Below are 22,968 nucleotides of genomic sequence, written 5' to 3'. Positions count from 1 at the left end.
AATTAAAATTTGTTTGTATTGCATAGACCTGTTCTAGCTGTGGTGCTCTCTCCTTTTTGCTGTTGGGATTAACTAGATACATATGAATTGAAACTCTTCCACACAGAAGTTTCTTGCACTGTTTCTTACACGGTTTTGTTTTCATAGCTATATTTATTTACAGTTGAGCTTGTTGCAATCCAGGCAGTTTGCTGAAGGGAAGAGATCTTTCTGAACCCCCCACCACCACACCTCCCAACATGCCCACCAATTGCCATATCCCATCCTATCAATATTGAGCCCATTTGTTCCTGCCATATGGGGCCCACCTACACAAAGGTAACAGATGAATTGAACAGAGGCCATAATCCAAGCAGTCATGGGCTACATCTTTGGCAGGATTTCTTCATCTCTACCTCACCAAGATGAGAAGCCCCCTCATCACAAAATAGCCTGGGGATCTTAGCTTCATGCCCCACCACCAGAAACCTTCCATGTTTCAGGAGCAGAACCTACTTATCTACAGGCCTGGGTACCCAAAATCTGCATCCTTGCACCTAAATAATTTCCAGTGCAGTTTACAAGGACATTTATAGCTCCACTTCTACTGCTAGTTAGCAGATATGGGGACTCCTGCAACAAGAGCCTACTACCCTACTTCATCTAATAGATGTAAATTCACCCACACACACAAAAAATGGCATTAACCACTGAAGTCCTCATCTCTTCTTATTATTTAGCCTCTGTTTAGGAGAAGCAGTTAGTCCCTCTGCTGCTCATTCCCACCCTACTCCCAAGTCAGCTACTCCAGCACCCCGGCTGATTATATCCAGGTCATAAGAATAGTTAGGCCATCATCTCTCTACAACTCTCAGCCAACAGATACATGAGAAAATATTGAGATAAGTTGATCTTTCTATTGGGGGGCTACTTTTCTTTACCTTAATTCTTTCCCAGGAAAGTATCACGTTTTGCCCTTCTAGAATTCAACATCTCTTTTGGTCTCAGAAGACTCCAAGGATACTACATACCATTTCAGATCTGCCAATCTAGTATTAGAGATGGCATTTTTTTCTACTTTCTAGAAGCACTGATCTCATGGCTGGTCAGAGGCAATATAAGCATCTTTTGTTTGAGGCTGATTTTGGAAACAAATGCAGAAAGAGAGCAAGACTTCATTAACCCTTGAATATTTCAACAAAAACACAAAAGCTGCAGGCAATTAGAGATTTCTCTAGGAAAAATAAAACTCTTTCATAGCCATCCATTTTGTAAAGACAACCAACTGGTACAAAAAGCTGAATGTAGTACTCCCAGAACAGTGCTGCAGAAATCTAGAAATCTAAACCACATAAACCAACAGCCTTACCAGTCATTATCTAGAAGAATTTGTCTATAAAACCATATCCTGGATTTGTATTAGAGTACAAATACCTAGTACTTAACCTAGATACTGCTAACCTCTTCAAAGAAAATATCTACGAGTACTCTCTCAACTTAAAGTCTACTACAGAATCTCTTATTTGCTCTCTTCTACCCTTTTTCCCCTAGCCAAAAATGTTGTTCTCCTTAAATTGGAATATAGTCTTACTCCAGTTACCTTTTTCTCAGCCCAAAAATTCCAAAGACTTCAGACTACAGAAAATACATTTGCAGATTTGTCCTCCTTACTGACAAGATCTCACCTTTTAATCTCCTACATCTAAAATTGCTTCCAATCACCAAAAGGTAATCTCCTAGGTATTCAACAACAAAATGCTACACAGCTGCTACTACATAAATTCCAGATGGAAGCTACTCTGAGACCAGGTTTACTCCCAGAGTACCACCAAGGTGAAAGTTTTCACACTGAGCAGACCTCCATATACAACAGCTACTAGAGAATGCACCTTCTCCAGACTAGGCCCAGCATTACAGAACACACACTTACCTGAATTAAGGGACCTGGAATCTGTCAGAATTCAAAGAGGCCTTCTATGAACGGAGTTTGCTATCAAACAGCATACTACCGCCAGGAAAAAAGTCACTGAAATGTTGAATTTTAGCAGTATACTACCTCCAGCACAACACTTTTTCCTGATTTACCCTAAATGTTCTAGTAATTGTTTCCTGAAATGTTGAAATTCAAATTGGATTTGTGTATATAATGCAAATACTGCAAACAACTCGATTTTACTGTTGACTATAGCTGCAATGTTTCACTGTACACACAAGAATAAGAATTTGCAATAAACATCATTGCATTTGTTCTTGCATATTGTATATTTCTTAAATATTCACGTTGCTTGCTTTTGTTTTGGTACGTTCGGGTCATGACTGAAAAAAGTGTCTTTGGACCGGCCTGCCTACTCAGTCACAAAACAGTAATGTGTCTAACAAGGCATCTTTGCACCTGCTCATATTACACAGTCTGATACTATACCAATTTACTTTATCAACTCCAAAACACACACAGCAAAATTAAGCAAAGTACATTTCTAAACATCTCAGCTCACAAATTTCTCTTTTTTTTTTGTTTAAAGCACCTTATTGAAATCACTTGACATATGCACATCTAAATCGAACTGTATTAAGTTAAAATTAACATTATGCTTCACATATACTGCTATACATCATATAACCTAGGCAACATTACATAAATTACCCATTCCTGCCCCACTTTTTTTTTTTTTTTTTTTTTAAACAAGAAACATTACTAAACCAATCACTTGCGACATAAGCTATCATGCCTTTATATAAATGAAAACACAGTGACAATCCTACTTGCAAGAATTTTACATCACAACCCATACTGACACTCCCACTTGCAATAATACACAACTTATTTACGTAACTTATAATCTACCCAATCGTTTTCAAATATTACATAGCTCATTTAAGTCCTGTCTTCTTTTACACCGCATTCTTCCCTGTAAGTACTGTTGCCACACCTCCCTTTTTTTCTATGTAGTTTGCTCCCACTTTTTTCTAAAGATCTTAATTCCAGTTGTTTTATGCTACTATTCACTACTTCTAATATAGCTGGTTTAGATTATTTCCATTTTCTAGTAATTGCTTTTTTGGTAGCCACCATAATTAGAGGTGTCTACTTTGTTTCATTGAATCTCATTTCACTGAATCTTATTTCACTGAACTGCAGTTAGTATATATGGCACTATATAGAGTACTGTAAAGCAAGTAAAAGGTATATGCCCTTTTCCCCACTGCAGTGCAATCCTGGAGTTTTATATTTGGGGGTGTGTAGTCCCCCACTTAGCGGACATATTGGGTTCTGGACAGAGTTGGTCATTGGTGTTCTAACTATGCATGTCTATTTAAAATGTATTGTTTTGACGTTTTTGGTAAAATACAGTATAAAACAAGGTGAGGTCTACGCCCCTCCCCACCTCCCAATATGGGGGGCTGTCCCCCCACACACACACACACACACACACAATTATATATACTAAAGTTCAGTGAAATGAGATTTCAGTAATTTGTGTTTTTAGCGAAGTGGTCTGAGTGAAATGAGATTCAACAAGTCAAAGTAGACCCAATTAGAGATAGCAAGATCTTACCATGTCTAGGCAATTCCGATTCTCGTCACAATCTGCCCAAGCAGCATCTCCAACAGTGCATCCCACAGGGAATCCTTAAGTCAGTCAACACACTGCACTCCCAGAAAATGTGTTCCCAATTACCTCTTTCTTCCCAGTCACACCTCAAACATAAATTTCTACTCAAATAATAGATTAGCAAGTCCTACAGGACAGACCACAACCTTCCATTTTAGTAGGTTCTTCAATATGTCATGGTAACGTCCCTTTTCTCTAAAATGGCGAAGTCAGGTAACAGCAAGGTAAATGTAGCCCTAGTGTTATTGTGTACGCAAGTAGTTGTTCACTTTGCAGTGTCATGTGCTATTCGCATCTGGTGCCAAATATATAACCCACTGTGGCATGGGTAGTCTTTAGAAGGTGCTGAGTAGTAAGGAAAAGGGCTTGGCTCACTACAGCACACAAAGTCCTTAATCTATGCTAGGTAGTCTGGCAAAGCACTGGTTCAACAAGGCGAACAGGCAGAGAAGAACAGATGGCTTTCAATTACATTACCTCAGTGAAAAAACGGGATATACTAGCTTTTTTCAAATGCAGCGACTTCAACCTGCTTAACACCTTGCAGTTAGTTACAATGTGTTGCTTAGTCTTCTGCATTACACAGTACTCCAACAATCACCACTGGAAAACAAAAGGTGCAACAGCAATACCACCCGCACCTTCCATAAATCTTCAGTGCTGCCAAATGCACAATAGCACAAGCTAGAAAGGGGCTGCTCAGTTTCAGTTGCCAATACTCACAGCTTTAAACATGGGTACTTCACAGGTTATAAAACTTGTACAATTGTTAGAGATGTATAATGGGTGGAGCGCGTGCATGAAGTTAAAGCCATTATGAAATTACTCTCATTGGCAATATATATCCCACACATCTTAGTATCATTTATCTTCTTTGATCCAAAATATAAACAAGATGCAAATTAAATAGGTCTGAAAGAAAAATGCTTTAGTACAAGACAAATAGGCACCTTACAGAAAATATCCATGCATCAAGAACTAAAAATGTTTTAGTACATTACAAAAATAGGCATCTTGCAGAAGAAAAAAGTGCCAAGGCACAATGGCTTAACAGTACATAGTCATCCATAAATGAATAAATCAGATTCAAGATTATTGGATGCATTTACCTCAATTTTTTTACTGCATTCAGTTTTCTCCTTGACTGATGTCATCTGCATCATCTTTTCGACATAGGCAAACACATCTTAAAGAACATTAAGGATATACACAGCTCTTGCTTTATCACAGTACTAGCAGCCTCATGCAATATATATCTTCGTATATAGTTTCATGTGCTCTTGGCAGCTTCCTAGGCAAGTTAAAACAGCAGTGCAAAAGAAAAAAAAATATTAACTGCAATAGTATACATCAGACATGCCTGGTCATGACCAGTTGAACTAGGTTAAGCAATCACACCAAGTAATACGCAAAATATATTTATATATATATATATTTTTTTTTAACTTTGCCTCTTGGTTTAAAAGGTAAGCCCACTGGACAAATTGTCCCATTTTCAGGGCAAGACTGGAGCACTGACTAAGTGACTTGATCAGAGCTGCACAGTAGGCAAACTAAGTTGGAAGGAATTAAAAACCCTCTACCTTTGGCACAGGCAGCAGCTCACCAACTCAGAGCTAGCTCTCAGGCATATGGGGCAAAATCACAAGCTATAGGTACTCACCACAATACTGAATTTGCAAGAATGCTGTGTGTACAACAGGTAAGAATGACACCACCAGTAGTAAACTGCTCATCACTGGGGGGCCGGGCGCTACACTGGAATTTAAAACCCCACATGGTACACCCACTTGGGCAACACCATCCCAGAACGCTCCAATTCTGGGCCCAAAACTAAGACAAAGAGGAGAGAGAGTACATAAAGTAGAGGGAATTCTTCCTGCAACCCAAGTTTTTCTTACAAACTAAATACTAGATCTGAATGTGTCTAACACTGGCTGCAGAAGAGACAATCTACAGTGCATATACTACACTGAATACAACTAATAACTGTAAGTCCTGAAGTAAGTAGGGGGGGGTATATGCATATTTAAATGTAACCATTAAAGACCAACTGCAAAGAGCTATTTAAAGCAGGGGACTAGAGAGAAAAACTTCTCATTTTGTTTTTGTAACAATATGGTTTACAACTCAAAACATTATTTTAAATGAGCACTGTATGAGGAAAAACATTAACAAATGAATGTAATCTAAATTAGGAAGCATAAGATTTAGCAGTCTTACAAAGGTAAAGGCTACAGAAAAGGATTAAAATTAAGACAAGTAGAACATAAGGAACCCATGTACAGATACAACCCCAGTCACTGCTAAAATGTTCATATTACTGAAATTACAAACAATTTAAAACCTAAAACGCAAATAAAACCAAGTTAAAAATTAATAGGTTCATACTAGGCTATCTGCCCTAGGGCATTTATAAGCCTAGCTAGAGTGTGTTTGGCTTTCGCCACCCATTTTAAATTAATTTTGCTATGCCCTTTTTCGAGGTTAGTATACTGTGCCTCTGTCTAACAGTGACACAGAAGTGATACCCGGGGTAAACCTACGATCTCCCATCCACTCATCAAGATTTCTCTTTAAGAGAGTCAATGAGGGACTCTGCCTAACCTGGACTGGGATTTTATTCCAGAGTGAAGGGAGCCTCTGGGTTATGAATCTGTCCCCTCCAGCATGTCCTATTTATTTCATTGCTGAGGTTCAGGTCTCTCGAGCGCGTAGCTCGATGGGATTTGGATTTTCTGAGGTGCAGCATGTCCATTAATTCCGGGTTGGACATGGCTTTATACGTCAGGCACAGATCGCCTCTGAGCAGGCGGTATGCCACTGAGTAGAGCTGGAGTTTCTTTAACCGGGCAGCATATGGCATCTGTTTGAGCCCTTTGATCCTCTTGGTGAGGTACTTTTGGGGTCTTTTCAGTTACTGCAGGTGTCTGGTAAGGTACATCCCAAAAGGGGTATTGTACTCGATTACGGGCCTGATGAGGGATGAGTAAAGAGGCACGATGATCTCCCCTGATCTAGATGTGAATCCCTTCATGATTAGGTGGGCTATATAAAATGTTTTTCTAACCACTTTGGCCACGTGGTTGTCAAATGAGAGTATCAACTTGGGTCCCCAGCTCCCCAATTACTTCTTCTGTACTTAATGGATTACCACCTATGTGGTAATTTGTGGGCACTTTGTTTTAGACAAAGGGTATGACTATAGACTTTTTGGAGTTTAGCTTGAGGCCATGGCTCTGGTACCAGTTGTCTGTTTCTATGAAGCCCTTTTGGAGGATGCTTGTGTCAGCTGGAGAGTCTATTATGGCGCCCAGTTTGCAGTCATCTACAAACTTGGTCAGCCACAGTCCTTCTGTGTTGGCCTGTACCTCCGAGAAATATATACCAAACAAGAGAGGTCCCAGGACTGAGCCTTGTGGGACGCCACTTGTAACTGGTTTGGAGTCTGACATGGCTCCAGCAATTCTAACCACGTTGGTTCTGTCCTTGAGCCAGTTTGCAACCCATCTAGTGACATAGGGGTTTAAGCTGGTGAGCTTATCTATAATGGCCTTGGTGACTGTTTTCAAAAAACTCGACCAGGTTTAAGAGGCAGGATCTGCCCTTAAAGCCGAACTGGGTAGGATCCAGTGTCTGTAGGTCCCCAGTATCTTTATTTATGAGGTCCATGATGATATTTCCAATAGCTTTGCAGACCAAGCTAGTCAGGCTTATGGGGCAATAGTTTCCAGGATCCGTTGAGGCACCAACTTTGGGGAGAGGGACCACTGTTGCTGTACGCCACTCTTTGGGTACATATCCTGTAGTAAGGCTGAGATTGAACAGTAGTTTTATGTTTGAGTTTAGCTCTTCTTGGAGTTCATGTAGGACGCAGCCCAGGACACAGTCTGGTCCCATTGATGCTGTGTTTTTTGCTTTGGAGAGGGCGGCTACCTGAGCATCTGAGATGTCAGGGGGGCAGCACTCTGCTGGGATAGATATTTGCCCTTTTGGTGGGGAAGGGGGGTGGGGGAGTCTGCGCTGAAACTGTCAGCTAGGATGTTGGCAAGGTCTGTGGGTTCAGTGTATTTTTTTGTCATTTGACTAATTCTGAGCATATCTGGGAATTCCCACCCAGGTTCCTAACATAACTAAAGAAAGCCTTGTGATCATCCTTAGTGTCCTGTGCAATTTTTCTCTCAAAGCTGGCCTTAGACAATTTTACGAGTGCCTGTAGTTTTTTGCTAATACTGGATCAGAGATGCCTTCCCTTTTTGGGATTTTGCTCTACCATGTAGTAGCTTCCTCCTTCTATTGTATAGTTTGTTTATGGCTGGGGTCCACCAGACAGGACGTCTGCCTTTGGAGGATTGGGTCTTGTTTTATTTGGGATTGCATGATCCATGCATTCCTGAAGGTGTTCATAGAATGCGTTTATAAAGGACTCTGCAGTCTGGGACGTATTTTCCACAGGCCCAGGGGCTTTGAAAGATTCCATCTCGGTTTTGAGGAGTGTGAAATTTGCTTTAGAGAAGTTTTTCACTGTGGTTTTCTGGGCAGGGGGTGGGGTCGGGATGTGAATATCCAGTGAGATTAGTTTAAGGTCCCCATGTTGGTGATGATCAGGTCCAGTATGTTTTCCCCTCTTGTGGGAGTGGTAACAAGTTATTCCATAGCATTTGAGTTTATAAATTCTAGAAAACTTTGGGCTAGGGTGTTGGAGCTAGAGTAATGCTCCCAGTCTATGTTTGGGTAGTTGAAGTCGCCCAATATAATGGTGTTTGGAGAGACCTTCATATTTTCCAGTGTTCTCAGGAAGGCCGAGTGGAGTTCCTGGGTTTGGGAGGGTGGTCTGTAGCAGGCTATAAACTGGAAGGCAGTTTTACCCACTGTTAGTTGCACATGGATAGTCTCTGATGCTTCGTGCTGTGCCACCAACCTGGAGGTGTGGGTATCTTTGATGAATATTGATACTCCCCCTCCTTTTGTGGTTCGGTCCAAGTTTTGGGGCCGAAAAGCATGGTATGAGGGTATAACCTGGTAGTGCTGGGGTGCTCTCGGGAGCCTTGAACCAGGTTTCTGTTACTGCACAGATATCGATGTTCTCCATGCTACGGAGAGTTTAGAGTGCGTGCATCTTGAGGTTTAGACTTCTGGCATTGAGTAGCATTACTCTTACTATTACAACAGTTACTCAAGTTTTTTGATACTTAAGAAAAAAAAAACTTGATCAGAATACACTTATACAAAATACTGAAGTCTTAAAAACAAGAAAAAAAAATCATTGTATCAAACTGAGAAAAAAATCTTTAAGTGGCCTTTTAATGCACTATTCATGCTAGCAAAGACCATGGCAGCTTAGTCACTTACCAAATATTTCTAGTGCATATAATGTTTGAAAGCCCAAACACTCAAATATTTTGAAATTCATACATTTTATAGTACGTCTTTCAATAGTATTAGCCTTATTTTTCCAGATGCATCACATAGTAACGTTCAGAGACTCTGATATCTAGCACGACACAAGCTATATTAATATTCCTCTGGCAATACAAATGTAGTTAATCATCTTCTTTCGGCTTTTCCCGGTTAAGGGTCGCCACAGCAGATCACCTGTCCACTCATCACTGGCAATGGAGTTTTACAGTGTTGAGTTGCCAGCCCAGCGCCCAACCTTCCACAGAAGACGCACACACATGCACTCACACCTAGGGCCAATTTAGTGTCCAATCCGCCTGCAGCACGTCTTACCAAACCTTCCACAGAAGACACACACACTCACACCTAGGGCCAATTTAGAGTGACCAATCCACCTGCAGCAGGTCTTTGGGAGGAAACCGGAGCACCTGAAGGAAATCCACGCGACCACAGGGAGGACATGCAGACTCTGCACAGAAGGCACTCCAGCCAAGGATCGAACCGGAGAACCTCTTGCTATGAGGATACAATGCTAATCACTGCACCACCGTTGCCACCCTATTCCTTTAAAAACATTAATTTGCAATGGGAACAAATACCACATGGAAAAGTTCCATGCTTCTTTAACAGTAGCACTCATGTCATTCAATTAAACACATTCAAACTCATTTTGTACACAATTTTCTGGAGCGTTTCCAACCACTCTTGTTAACTTCTGCTGCGCTCTCAATAAGACCGGGTTTTGGGAAAAGTGGAGACTTGAGCTGTTGGCTGGAAACTTACCATATGTCCTGAGCCTGGGTGGAGAGGTAGATGGGACATCCTCTTTCTTGCAGTTTTTTTTTTTCATGGGAAACAAAGCCTTCATAAGTCAGTAGTAGTAGACTCCTCTAGAAAGATCCAATATGTAGATTTGGCATGGTCTTTACAGGGCTTTCATTAAAAATTAACAGAAAAGATTGAACTATGGGACTGAAGGAGAGCAAAAGTTTGACAAGGCAACAAAATGCCACGAGTATACGCAGGCTATTTGGCAAGTCAGACCTAAACATGAAGAATAGAACTTCAGAGCTGGAAGTTCCAAGCCAAAGAACCATGTGAATGTATCAATTTCCAAATGGTAAGTGTGCCTGCAGCACACTGCCCTTAACAGTTACCAAGTTCAGACAACTCAAATCCTGTTTTTCGTTATCTGAGAGAGTATGCGCTCAAAATGTGTCTGCATTTTGTAAGTGAAAGTTGTCTCTTTCGGCTTTTCCCGGTTGGGGGTCGCCACAGCAGAACTCCGGTCCGCTAATGATTGGCAGTTGGTTTTTATATACAGAGTTGCCAGCCCTGACACACAACCTTCAACGAAAGTACACCCATTCACGCATGTCTCCACGCAGAAGACGCTCTGAGAGTTGAACCGGACAGAGACTTACTGTGAGGCGACAACAAAAAAAAAAAAAAAAACTATGCAATTAAGCAAAGCAGAATGTCCACCACAGAAGTCAGAAGGATGCTACAGCTATGGAACACTGGGCTAAGTGGAAACAGAGGTTGAAAACACTGCTTCATAATTAATAGTTTCTCACCAGAGATCTACAAGCAGCACTGCTGCCAGTAGTTGAGAGAAATGCCCCATGTTTAAAATACAGTAAAAACTGCAAGCAAGCAAGAATTTTCACTGTGCGACACCTTACACCTCCTGCAACATCAATGGCTTCTGAATGTCCAAGACTTTTTTTTTTTTAAAGTCTTTATGGTTACATTCAAGCCAATAAATTCAAACCCCACTAGTTGTGGACATGCATGTTTCAGCCTTTTATTGACCTTGTCAGCCCAGCACAAGTGGATAGTTTGGCTACATTTCATAAACAGGATTTTTAAACCCATCTGATGGCCATAAAAATTAAGGTGTCTGTAATATGTCCCAACTAACATCCAAACTTGTGCCGACAAGAACAAAAAGCCTGAAACATGCATATCCGCAGCTGGTGGGGTTTAGCTGCAAGACATACAGAAACTACTAAGATGTTCTGAATGGGTCATTTGCATACAATTCCATGGGCCTCCACTACAGGAGGTTCAAGGTCATCTCTCAGTGAAAACTCTAGCTTGTCTGAGCTTTCCTTGCAGTTTTTATTGAATGGTTTGTCTGCATGTCCTTTTAACCCTTTAGTTTGCATGTCAGAAAGAGTGGGCACAGTACAACACAGATGAAAAGGTATACACAGCTGCATGCAGCTTTTCTAGAAGAATGGAATTCCTGGGCAGAGATTGTGAAGAAAATGGTTTGCTATTTTGGGAAAAGTAACAACCTCTTCTGTTTTGGTGACAGACTAAAGAGAAACACTTATTGGAGTATTTCTAGAACGGAGTAATCATTACCCAAGGCACTGAAAAAGCAGTAGATTCACAAATTCCACCAAGAATGGTATTACAAAATGCCAGAGCCAGGAGGAACACCTGCACAATAACAAAAAGCATGTACCAAAAGCAAGCAAAATGTTTTGAAGATCAACTACTAGGAGAACTTCACAGCAAGCCCTGCGAGAGTCAAAGCTTGGTGAAAGATCTTAAACCTCATTAGCAAGAGACAGATAGAAAAGGGGAAAGCCTCCACTGTTCGGGCAATGCCATACTTTCCTTCTTCCCAAGCTACCAGTAACAGGATGCATCTAAATGTTAAGTGTGCAGCAGTACATACAACCAAGCAAACCAACGAGTTGAACCCCAAATGGAGGAGGCAAGCTCTAATCTTCTACAGGTCAAACAGCATAACAAAGACTACAAAGTCTTTTTGCTCATGTATTAGCTGGAGAGAAATGATTTGACAACAGAGCAGACTTAGCACAGTCAAGTCTGGACTTCTGTTCCACTAGTTTCTACCTTTCAGTCTCATGCTACTCGCGCTGTTTTTCAAGTCTGACAAACCCCACAGGCAATGCTCACACACCCACATCTTTTCAGCTGCAGTGGAGCTAGATAATGACATAGGATTGCATTACTGCTGAAAATCAGCACACCAAAGGTTTTGTGAACAAAAGTAAGGTCTTCTGGCCATCAAGGAACCCAATACCTCCAGATGGAATACTGGAGCTTATGTATGCATGCTCAAGCATTCAGTTCTCATTTATACATATGGATGAATGGGCAAAGTTCTCTGTAGTTAATTTAAATTGGAGGGGGAAACTTCAAAGGTATGAAGTTACCACATTTACAGTGTAGCTGACAAAACACTTAAGGCCAAATGTCCTAGTGTTCAATTCACTGGGGTATTCCAAGCAAGGCTTTCCAAGACTAAAGGGTCCTTTGATGCATTAAGTTAGGCACAGCCCTCCTCTGGAAAATAAGATAGACCAAGAGTAACTGACTACAAGACCAGCTTTGAAGCTTTCAAATTTTGTTGCGATTAATCTTTGCATCTCCTTCAACTGCATCAAAAAGCATTGCAAAGAGGTTACAAAACACAACACAGATCAGAGATTGTCCAAGAATGGCAGCTTCAATGATGACCGTACATTTAGAGGTATCACAAAGAAAATTTAAAGCTGTAGATGAGCTTAAGCCTACAGTTTTGTTTTGGAACACAAAGCAAATACCCAGGTACAACTGTTAAGTGGATAATATCCTGATGGTATGAACACCAAGGAGGGAAAGTGTGTAATTGTATTGAGTAAACTACCTAAACCAGGTACAAGGGACTCGTATGGACCAAAAGCATGCTTCCTCTGAGCATAGAATTCTATCACACAATCTTCATTGTTGAGGAACAGGAATAAGACTACCCACTACCAACATACTCAAATCACAAGTTAAAACTAAAAATACCCATGTCCTTGGAAACACTTGGCCAAACCGGTAGACAGAATTACAAGAATAAATGGATAGAGAGCAGGTCATCAAAAAGTACAGTTTTGTACCTACCATAAATGTAGATGTTCGAAGATCCACATTGCTGCAGTCCTAACACTTGGGTAGTCCGCTGTCCCAGTCGGCCCGAATACCAAAGTATATGGCTGACGTCGGTCAAGGCGCATTAGTCTGACGTCAGGACGTCAGGGTACAAATGCGCATGACCGGCGTCATATCCTCAGTCTTTTCATGCCCCAGATGTCAGAAGACCCTAAAAAGATAAGGCCAAAACCAAAAAACACCAAACACTCCTGTACCAAATATATGTACAATATATACAAATTTACAAAAGTACAACCCCACCCACACAACCACCCCTAAACACAGAGGGAAGGAGGGAGGGTATTGGACTGCAGCAATGTGGATCTTCGAACATCTACATTTATGGTAGGTACAAAACTGTACTATGTTCTTCATCCCACATTGCTGCAGTCCTAACACTTGGGTAGAATCCCAAAGCAGAGGTAAGGGAGGCTGGCAAATCATAAAGAAGCAGGAGCCGTCAACATGCCCTGCAAAATAGCCGTTGCAAAACCAGCCCTAGATTTAGAGTAGAGAGGAAGGTAATGCTTAGAGAAAGTATGCACTGAACTCCAAGTAGCTGCCTCTAAAATATCCTTAGTTGCCACCCCCCTTAGAAATGCTGTGGAAGTGGCAGTAGCCCTAGTGGAATGAGGCCTAATCCCAGCTGGAATCTCCTTGCCATGATGGGAATAACAAAATGCAATGCAAAACCCAATCCACTTAGAAATAGTTTGTTTTGACACAGGCTTGCCCTGAGAACTCAAAGCAAAAGAAACAAACAACTGCTGAGACTGCCTAAAATCCTTAGTCCTGCTTAAATAATAACGCAACTGCCTGTGTACATCTAAAGTGTGCAAAATCTTTTCCCCCTTATTTTGGGGATCTGCATAAAAAGTAGGCAAATGAATAGTTTGGTTTAAAGCCACACTAGAAACCACCTTAGGCATAAAGGAAGGATTGGTACGTAATGATACCCTATCCTTATGGAAAATCAAAAAGGCTCAACCGCCATAAGGGCCTGCAATTCAGAAACCCTTCTTGCAGAAGTAATGGCCAACAAAAAAAGCAGTCTTCCATGACAAGTATTTCAATTCAGCAGTAGCCGCAGGCTCAAAAGGTTGTAGAGTAAGTTTCTCCAACACAAAATTGAGATCCCAAGCAGGAGTAGGAGCTCTACGTGGGGGTCTTATATTCTTTGCCCCTCTAAGAAATTGCTTGAACAAAGGATGAGAAAACAATGGTGGGTCACAATCATAGTGAGCTGAAATTGCTGCAGCATGAATCTTAATGGAAGAGAAAGACAAACCTTTGTCCAATAACTCAGTAAGATATTGAAGAGCCACACTCAAATTAGGCTCAGAAACCTCTAAATCCTTTGCTGCACTCCAAAATAAAAATCTCTTCCATTTTTCTGCATACACTTTCCTTGTACTAGGTCTTCTGGCTTCCATAATCACATTCAAAACTTGTTGAGGAAGTTGAGACCTGCTATGTTTCAAAACAGAATATGCCAGGCTGTTAGATGAAGAGAGTGAAGCTTGACATTGAGTAGATGACCGTCCCTCTGAGACAAAAGGTGTGGAATCAAAGGTAAAGGCCATGGAGACTTCCTTACCAGACTCCTCAGTAATGGGTACCAGTGTTGCCGAGGCCAATCTGCAGCTATTAAAATCATCCTTGGCTTGTCTTGTCTGACCTTTAGGAGTACCTTTGGGAGAAGAGGCAGAGGTGGAAAGGCATACACATGAAGATTTTTCCAACTGAAAGAAAAAGCATCCACTTTCCAAGCTGTGTGATGAAACCTTTTCGTGCAAAACTTTGGCAGCTGGTGGTTTAGTGGAGAAGCGAACAGATCCATGTCTGGAGTTCCCCATGACACTGTCAATGTCCGAAATACATGAAGATCCAGTTTCCACTCGTGGGGATCCATGATTTGCCTGCTTAACACATCTGCTAAGGAGTTCTGTGCTCCCGGCAGAAACCTTGCCTGAAGAGTTAGTTGCAAGCTGAGCGCAGTCTCCCACAAAATCATTGCTTGCCTGCATAGAGGATAAGAATGTGTTCCCCTTGTTTGTTGATGTACCACATGACAGTTGTGTTGTCTGTTAGAATCAACACCTGCCCTGGAAGAAGTAACTCCTTGAAAGCCATTAATGCAAACTGGACTGCTAACATCTCCTTCATGTTGATATGTAGATGCTGTAGTCTGGCAGGCCACTTGTCTTGTATCCACTTTCCATTCAGATGAGCTCCCAAGCTATGTCTGAGGCATCTGTCGTTAGAATCTGACTCGCCTCTGGCCGGGTCACAGAGAGTCCCTTGGTTAGGTGACATTCCTGAGCCCACCACAAAATTCCTTTTGAATGCAAGGTATTATTTGAATGACAGTGTCCAAATCCTGGCAGTGCTGTGTCCATACATTTTGAGATACCATTGCAGCTTCCTCATATGCAGTTTGGCATTGGGAAGCACCAGAATACAAGATGCCATGAACCCTAAGGCTTGAAGGACTGTCCTTGCAGTCAGCCCGGACTGAAGGGATAGTTGATGGAAGTAAAGGAAAGATTCTTTTGTTTGTCCGGGGTTAAAAGGCCATCTGGGTTGCTGTATTCAGTCTTACACCCAGAAAGCACATGTCTTGAGAGGGTACTAGACTGGACTTTATTTCGTTCACAGAATACCCCAGGCATCTTAGCACTGCTATCACATACTCCAAATGCTGTAAAGGTCTTCCTTTTCTTGAGCCAGAATCAGGCAGTCGTCCAAGTAAGGATAGATTTGTATTCCTTTTAGCCTGAAGTAAGCTATCACTGGAGCCAGAACTTTTGTGAATACTCTGGGCAGTAGATAAGCCAAAGGGCAATGCAGAGAACTGATAATGGGAATTCCCAGCTCGAAAACGCAGATACTTCCTGCAACTTAGTCTGATAGGCACATGAAGGTAAGCCTCCTTGAGATCTAAAGTTACCATCCAGTGATCTTTTCCCAGCAGAGGTAAAAGCTGTTGTAACGTCAACATTTTGAACTTGGGAATGTCCAAATAAGTGTTGAGGATAGATAAATCCAAAATTGGTCTCCACGTGTTCCCCTTTTTTGGTACTAGGAACAGGCGAGAATAAAATCCTAGGCCCCTTTCTGGCACAGGAACCGGCTGAATGGCCCCTATTTGGAGTAACAGAGAAATTTGCTTGTGAGCCTCTTTTCTTTGTAGAGGAGGAATGTCTGGCATGCCTTTGAAAGGCGGCAAGGTATGGAAATAAAACCTGTAACCGTGGTGAATGATATCCAATACCCATCTGTCTTGGGTAATTAAACTCCAATTTTCTTTGAAAAGTGCCAGCCTTCCTCCCAAAGGTGCTGCCAGACGAGAAAGCACTGGCAGCTGAAAAGGCAGGTCATTGGGTCTGTTTACGAAAGGGCTGACCCCGGCCCTCACCAGAAGACTGAGCAGGTGAACTCCCTGTTCTAGGCCTAAAAGAACCTTGAGCTCTGCCCCTACCACGTCTAGACCTACCCCTAGACTGGGAATCATAAGCAGGATATGTCCATCCCTTAGTAGGCCAATTTCTACTAAACTTGGAGGCTGAACCTGCAAAAATCTTTAACAGTCTGCATAGACTTAGCCTTGTCCTCCATTTTCTTTAAAACTGCTTCCACAGGCGAACCAAACAACACATCAGACTAACGGAGCATCCAAAATCCTTGTCTTAACATGCTCAGCTAAATTCTGATCCCTCAGCCAGGCGTGCCTGCGAAGAACAGAACCAGTGGCAGCCACCCTCGAAGAGGCCTGCACAGCATCAAAACCACATTGCAAGGAATGCTTACCCACCTGTTCAGACACATGAACTAAATCCTGCAACTCTTTACACTCAATACCTTCCACCAGAGCATCCACCTTAGACTTCAATTGTGAAAGGAGATAATTTTGATATTTTAACATGTGGAACTGGCAATTCAAAGCCCTCATGGCTAAAGTGGAAGAAGTATACACCTTCTTTCCCCATCTATCCAAAGCCCTTGCCTCTTTATCAGGAGGAACAGGATTTTTAACAACAGAAGCCTTAACACCTTCAGGCCCCTGAGAAACAGTTTCTGGGTCTGCCCTAGGACTCTTAAAAAGATACTTATGAGCTTCAGGCACCCTATAATACCTATCCGGTTTCACTGGGGCAGGAGGCAAAAAATCAGGGTTCAGGGAAGCCTCTGCAAAAACATCTTCCACCACATCCAGAACAGGAGGTATAGCTAAAGGCCTATGCTGGGGTAAAAACAAAAATTCCCTAAGCCTCTTCCTGGAATCAGAGAAATCCTGACCTTCCCATTTAAAATGCTCCCTCATGGAATGAAGAGTCTCTGAAAAAGAAAAATCCTCAGGAGGAGAAGCTGAAGGAGTAGAATCATCTACATCAGAATAAGGAGGATACTCCTGCAAGTCTTCAGCCGAAGACTCAGAAGCCTCCGAACACTGCTCAAAACTCTCAAGCTCAGGTTCCACCCTAGGCCTCTTATCAGGAGGGGGCATAGAACCTCTAATCATAGTAATCAAATCCTCTGCCATTTTAAGCATATGTTTCTTAGGCAAAGATCCTGAAGAACTAGGAGAGGCACCCACTGAAGTTAAACCCGGCCTGCCTCTCAAAGAAGCCTTGGAAACGGGAGGGCCTAACCACCTTAGGAAGGGAGGGGAGAACAGCCACCTGAGAAGCCCCTTCAGCCTGGCCTACCTCCTGAGAGGACACATCTTGTAACAGTAAAGTCTCTCCCTGAGACTCCAAATTAACTTCTGGCAGAACCACCGGCTCCACCAAGCCTTCTAAAGAACCGACGTCCGGGACTGACGGTTCTTCCAACCTAGGCTTTGCTGCTTTGTCCTTGCGCTTTTTGGACGAAGCGGGCGTCGGAGCATCCGACGGCATTTTATAATTACAACGCTTCCCAAAACTAACCTGGCACAGTCTAATCTTCTCTTTATAGTGCGTTTGTTAAATCTAGCACAAGAGCGACACCCAACAACGTCGTGCTCAGGCCCTAAGCAAGGTATACACAAGGTATGGTCATCCCTATGAGGTATCTGTTTCCCACAAGAAATACAGTTATTCACTTTTTCTGACATCCGGTTAAATACTGAGGCAAGAAAAAACAAAATATTCCCAACGGGTACTTAGCCAACTTTGATTCGGTCTGAAACTCCGACTTCAGAAAATTTCAGAACGCCAACCTGCACTCGCAAAACTGCTTCTGCATCGGACCATGCGGCAAAAAAGACTGAGGATATGACGTCTGTCATGCGCATTTGTACCCTGACGTCCTGACGTCAGACTAATGCGCCTTGACAGACGTCAGCCATATACTTTGGTATTCGGGCCGACTGGGACAGCGGACTACCCAAGTGTTAGGACTGCAGCAATGTGGGATGAAGAACATCTGCATTCTATAAAATGTCAGTTCCTACACATGTACACCAACTAGGATCACAACATATTTGGCTATGTCCCAGATAAAAGTTCCAATAGCAGAATGGGTGCCTGTTGCTTCGAGTATGAGGATGGGCATGCCCATCCTGAGTGGGTTTGACCTGGGCCACAACCCTTGAAAAGCAGCATGGTGATGCAAGCACCACCTTAGAGCAGGTGTACAACCCCCAAGCCACATAGTCATTATCTTTATTGCAAGTGCACAGTGATGGGAGAGTGGTTCCTGCAGTGATGCCGATTATTCATCCCCTATCTCAGGGGACGGTTAAGGTCTATAACATATACCCGCATTGTCAAGAAGCTGGCAAGGGAAATAAAGCACCCTGACACCTGCCTATATGTTGACCCGTCTGGATGTCTCACCATTGTGTTGGGGATACCCCATCTGGGAGATGAGGCTCCCAAATCCAGCTGGCATGACTTTATAGTCAGCAGGCAAGAGGCAAACAGCAAGTAAATTTATGCACTGACCAAATACCTCAGATATGGAACACAAAACTTTTACACCCATGTACACAGTCTTCAGACCAATCATAATAAATACGGATTCAGTTCAACACTACTCAAAGCAAATTCTGTTAAAAAAAAAAAAAAAAAAGCCAGTTCCTTCACAGTTTAAAACAATGGGGCTGCCAAAACCAGACGATTCTCAGTCTTTTGAACAGTTAGAAGGGGGTATATGGGCCTCACCTTCCCTTCTAAAATGTAGCATTTGCACTTTTTTCTTGAAGCTGTGATTCTGTATAAAAAAAAAAAAAAAAAAAAAAAAAAAAACTTTGAATAGGTTGGGCTGCAGTTCAGCGATAGTGAGCTGTAAACATTCATGCCTTACTTTTCTGCAGAATTTTCAGCCCCTCTAACACTTTTTAAACTTAAATATTCATTTTTGCCCAAGGTTTGCAAAAATAACCAACCACCAGAACTTCACTCAAAGAAACCATCGCTTATCACATTGCTTATATTCACAGAACAATTCTGTGCATGACAATTCTTTTCTCAAAAAAGGATACCATCGAAATACAGGATTCGTACACCCCAAGCACGAGCATTGGTCAGAACATTGTTGTTGCTTCGATCCTGCATTGGAGAAAAAATACAGACATAAACCCACATACGGAAAGGTTATTGTGCAGAAATGCAGTTTAGAAGCAGCTCAGATTAAACTGCAAAGTCAACAGATTTATACTTCCTGGCACAGACAACCTTCAGCAATAAGACTGTAAACACGGTGGACAAATCGAACATCAATTTGTAAAACAGACCGTTGACATATGACAACTACAACAATCACCTGCAAGTAGGAACAAGTGGGGGGGGGTCTCTAACAGTACAAAAACTGTTCTCTGTGACATTTACATCATAACCGATCTTTAGTCGGTGAAAGAACTAGAAATCTGCCATTAGTCCAAACGGATAAAAAACAAACTTGCATCAGAATACCAACCATTATTGGTGGTCATTAAGAAAGCAATGCTGTAGCATTATATCAGCCTTTTTGCTCTTCATACCTGCCCACTGGGAATTCTCAGCTGAACGTGTTTTAATTTTTCCCCCATAAATAAGATCAATTTTTGTTACAAGACTGGCTGCATTCACTTTTGAGATCAATATACTCTAACAAAGAAGAAGCACTGCCATAAATGCACTGACCTGCAAAGGAAGTAGCTAAGGCAACAGGGAAAACAAATCACTGGCCAAGTTCTGACACTACTGGCTGCAGCAAATTTTATTCAGTCAAGCTCTGCAACCACAAGTAAATTTTACAAGCATAAAAGAGTACTGCTAAGGGGGAGTTTACACAGATGTCCGCCTCCAAGTATGCTACAGAATGATGGAATTAGTAAAGGCAATTTCACAATCTATACCTCGTATCATATCTGGCAAGACATTCCAGGACTGTTTCACTCTCTCTATGAAGAGAAATTTTTAAAACCCCATCTTCCTTACCTCCAACTGTAGCATATACCACCTCCCTTGTGTTCATTTTCCCCATTCAAATTCAGGTCACAACCCGCTCCCTGATACAGTCATCTGTAACAAATCATCTCCCCAGACCCTCTTAACTTGGTTGGGACCAAATACAAGTTCAGCTTGAACATCCAAGGGGGCCTTTCATCAGTACTCTGAAAGCAGAATGGCATCTTTTACAATGGCAATGCATCCTGCTGACCAGTACCACTTTTCTCTCAGAGAAACACAAGCTGGAAAAGGAGGCAAACAGAATATTTTAATTTGGTCATTTCAAGGTGCACTGCTTCTTCGGGATTCTTGATTTTATGAAGGGTTTTGCAGCAACAACTTTGACAACTGCACTCATTACAGCTTTATAAGGCTAACAATGTGGCTACAGTCATTTTCCATATCACTAAACACATGGAGTAGCTAGAATTTTTTCTAAAGTGAAATACAAACTTCCCAGAGCTTAAACTACACAGTGTCTGCCCATTATATATACAAAGTCTCCATACAAAAACTGGTACTAGAGTGATGAAGTTTCAGCCAGAAGAAATGTATAGCTCAATTACACATGCCTGGAATTTCATTTACCAGAAGGAAATTTGGAAGAAAACTGATCTAAAAAAAGATGCAATTCATTCTAAGTAGTGGCAGTGTGCTGCATTCCTGCATGTACTGCAAAAGAAGCCGTAAAAGATATCTAGCTTTCCTTTCCCAGAGAAAAAACAGCATCATTTGGAGAAACATTTAAATTGCTGTCAGACAAGAAAAGTTATTGATCTGAAAAACAAATCCAAAGACCGTGAAATCAAGTTACAGGATTCTCTAAACAGGATGCAGTAATTTGCAGTGAAAGAAACAGACTATTAAAAAGACATTCACAAAGTCTCAAAAGCTGCGGATGTGCTTATACCAACTGAAAACCACCAGTACATAGTGAAAGGAATTAACTTATGAAAAGAAATCAGTAAAATAAAATAAGGATAAAGAGTAGTGATCTAGAATAAAGTCACAGGGCAATGTTCTGAAAAAGATCCATGCAATGATCAAAGATTAAGGCCAAGAGTGCTCAATGTCTTTTTAAAACTCGCAGTAGGTATGGTAAAGTAAATGGGCTCTTTCAAACATTTAATCAAATTTGGAGATTGTGCTAGAAAATGTTTTTCTATGATGTATAAAAAGCAAAAACAAGTGTATTAAAGAAGACTTCCACGCTCTGGAAAACACTTGAAAATGAAATGTTTTAGGGAGTAAACAAGATGAAAGACTTGATTCAGTGAAGTCTGAAAATGCACCACAATAGAGTAAAAGTAAGGCAAACTGCTGGAAGTATAAACTGAGAACTATAAGCACACTAGAAAATTTAAACTGAGCACTGATGAACACTGCTATATAAATAAAGCTTTGGGTCTTCTTAAGAGAGTGTGCTGTGGGTGCACTGCTATTCTTGCTAACAGGTGAGAAGTCAAAATCTGTAGCTATACAAAAATCCAACAGTAGCGCTATATGGGATCACAGGACCATAGGAAATTAGGCTATTGATCCTGAGGCACTTAAAAGCCTAGCCAACAATTTAGCCCATGTTCCAAACCGCATCCGATGCCCCTGTCCGGCAGGGACACAGGTGGATTCTCAGGGGTGTATTTTCTGTTCCCCATCCAGTTTGCACTTAAAGGGTTAATGAGGTACTCTGACGTGGAGAGGGAGTCTATTCCACAGAAGTAGTCATCTCTGGGACACATTTGTCCTGCCAACAAGTCCTATTGAGATCACAGACCAGGTTGAGGTCGTGCATGTGTGTTTCTCGAGTGGAGCTCGACTTGTGGACATGCTGCTGTCCTAGCAAGACAGGTACATGATTGCTTTGTATGCCAGCCAAAGGTCACCTCTGAGGAGTCTGATACTGAGAAGAGTGACAGGGCCTTTAGCCCATCTGTGTAGGATAGATGCTTTATGCCCTGGATTCTCCTGGTGAGGAACCTCTATGGTCTCTCCAGCCCATCTGCTGCATGTGCTTTGTGAGGTGCATTCCGAAAGGGGTCTTTTATTCAATAGGTCTTATAAAGGAAAACTACAGGGATGTTATGACCACCTCGTACCTGGATGAGACACCCTTATTAATGAAGTGGGCCATATAGAAAGCTTTCTGTACAATGTAGGCAATAGGACAATCAAAAGTCTGTTTGTTACCAACCTGGGTGCCCAAGTCCCTCACGACTGATTGCGTGCTTAGGACCTTGTTATTAAAACGTGATAACTTGTTGGGATACTCTCCCCAAAGGGGATGATCATGTAAGTTTTTGGCCCTCAGTTTGAGGCCATGTTTCTGGCCCAGTCATTTGTTTGGTGATACTTTCTTGATGTCCACATCATTAGGGGAATGGATGACAGCACACAGCTTGCAGTAATCTGCAAACTTGGTCAGCCATAGCCTGCATATCAGAAAAGTATATCCCAAACAACAGAAGCTCTAAGACCGATCCCTGGTGTATGCCGCACGTTACGGGTCTACTGCTCGAGGTGGCTTCCCCTATTTTGACTAGATAGGTTGCATCAGTGAGCCAGTTTGCTACCCATATGGTAACATACAGATTTATGCCTAGTTGAGAGTTTATTAT

The 22,968-nt window shown here is 41.9% G+C and overlaps 1 protein-coding gene across 6 annotated transcripts in view; it reads right to left on the bottom strand.

Annotated features, from left to right (window-relative positions):
- The window catches only part of DBF4B (DBF4 zinc finger B), a 235,744-nt gene that overhangs the window by 75,447 nt on the left and 137,329 nt on the right, over nt 1–22,968 (bottom strand). For all 6 annotated transcript variants that reach the window (XM_044055101.1, XM_044055098.1, XM_044055096.1 and 3 more), the window contains 2 exons: nt 19,405–19,471; nt 4,703–4,779 (listed from right to left, as the gene is read on the bottom strand). In XM_044055101.1, coding sequence (XP_043911036.1) covers nt 4,703–4,779; nt 19,405–19,471 — 144 coding nt within the window. The remainder of the gene's footprint in view (nt 1–4,702; nt 4,780–19,404; nt 19,472–22,968) is intronic.

The sequence above is a fragment of the Protopterus annectens genome, chromosome 13.part0, assembly GCF_019279795.1.
Source record: "Protopterus annectens isolate FY-2018-M chromosome 13.part0, PAN1.0, whole genome shotgun sequence".
Classification (NCBI taxonomy): domain Eukaryota; kingdom Metazoa; phylum Chordata; order Ceratodontiformes; family Protopteridae; genus Protopterus; species Protopterus annectens.
The sequence above is the reverse complement of the archived record's forward strand: the minus strand, read 5'-3'. Positions and strand labels throughout refer to the sequence as shown.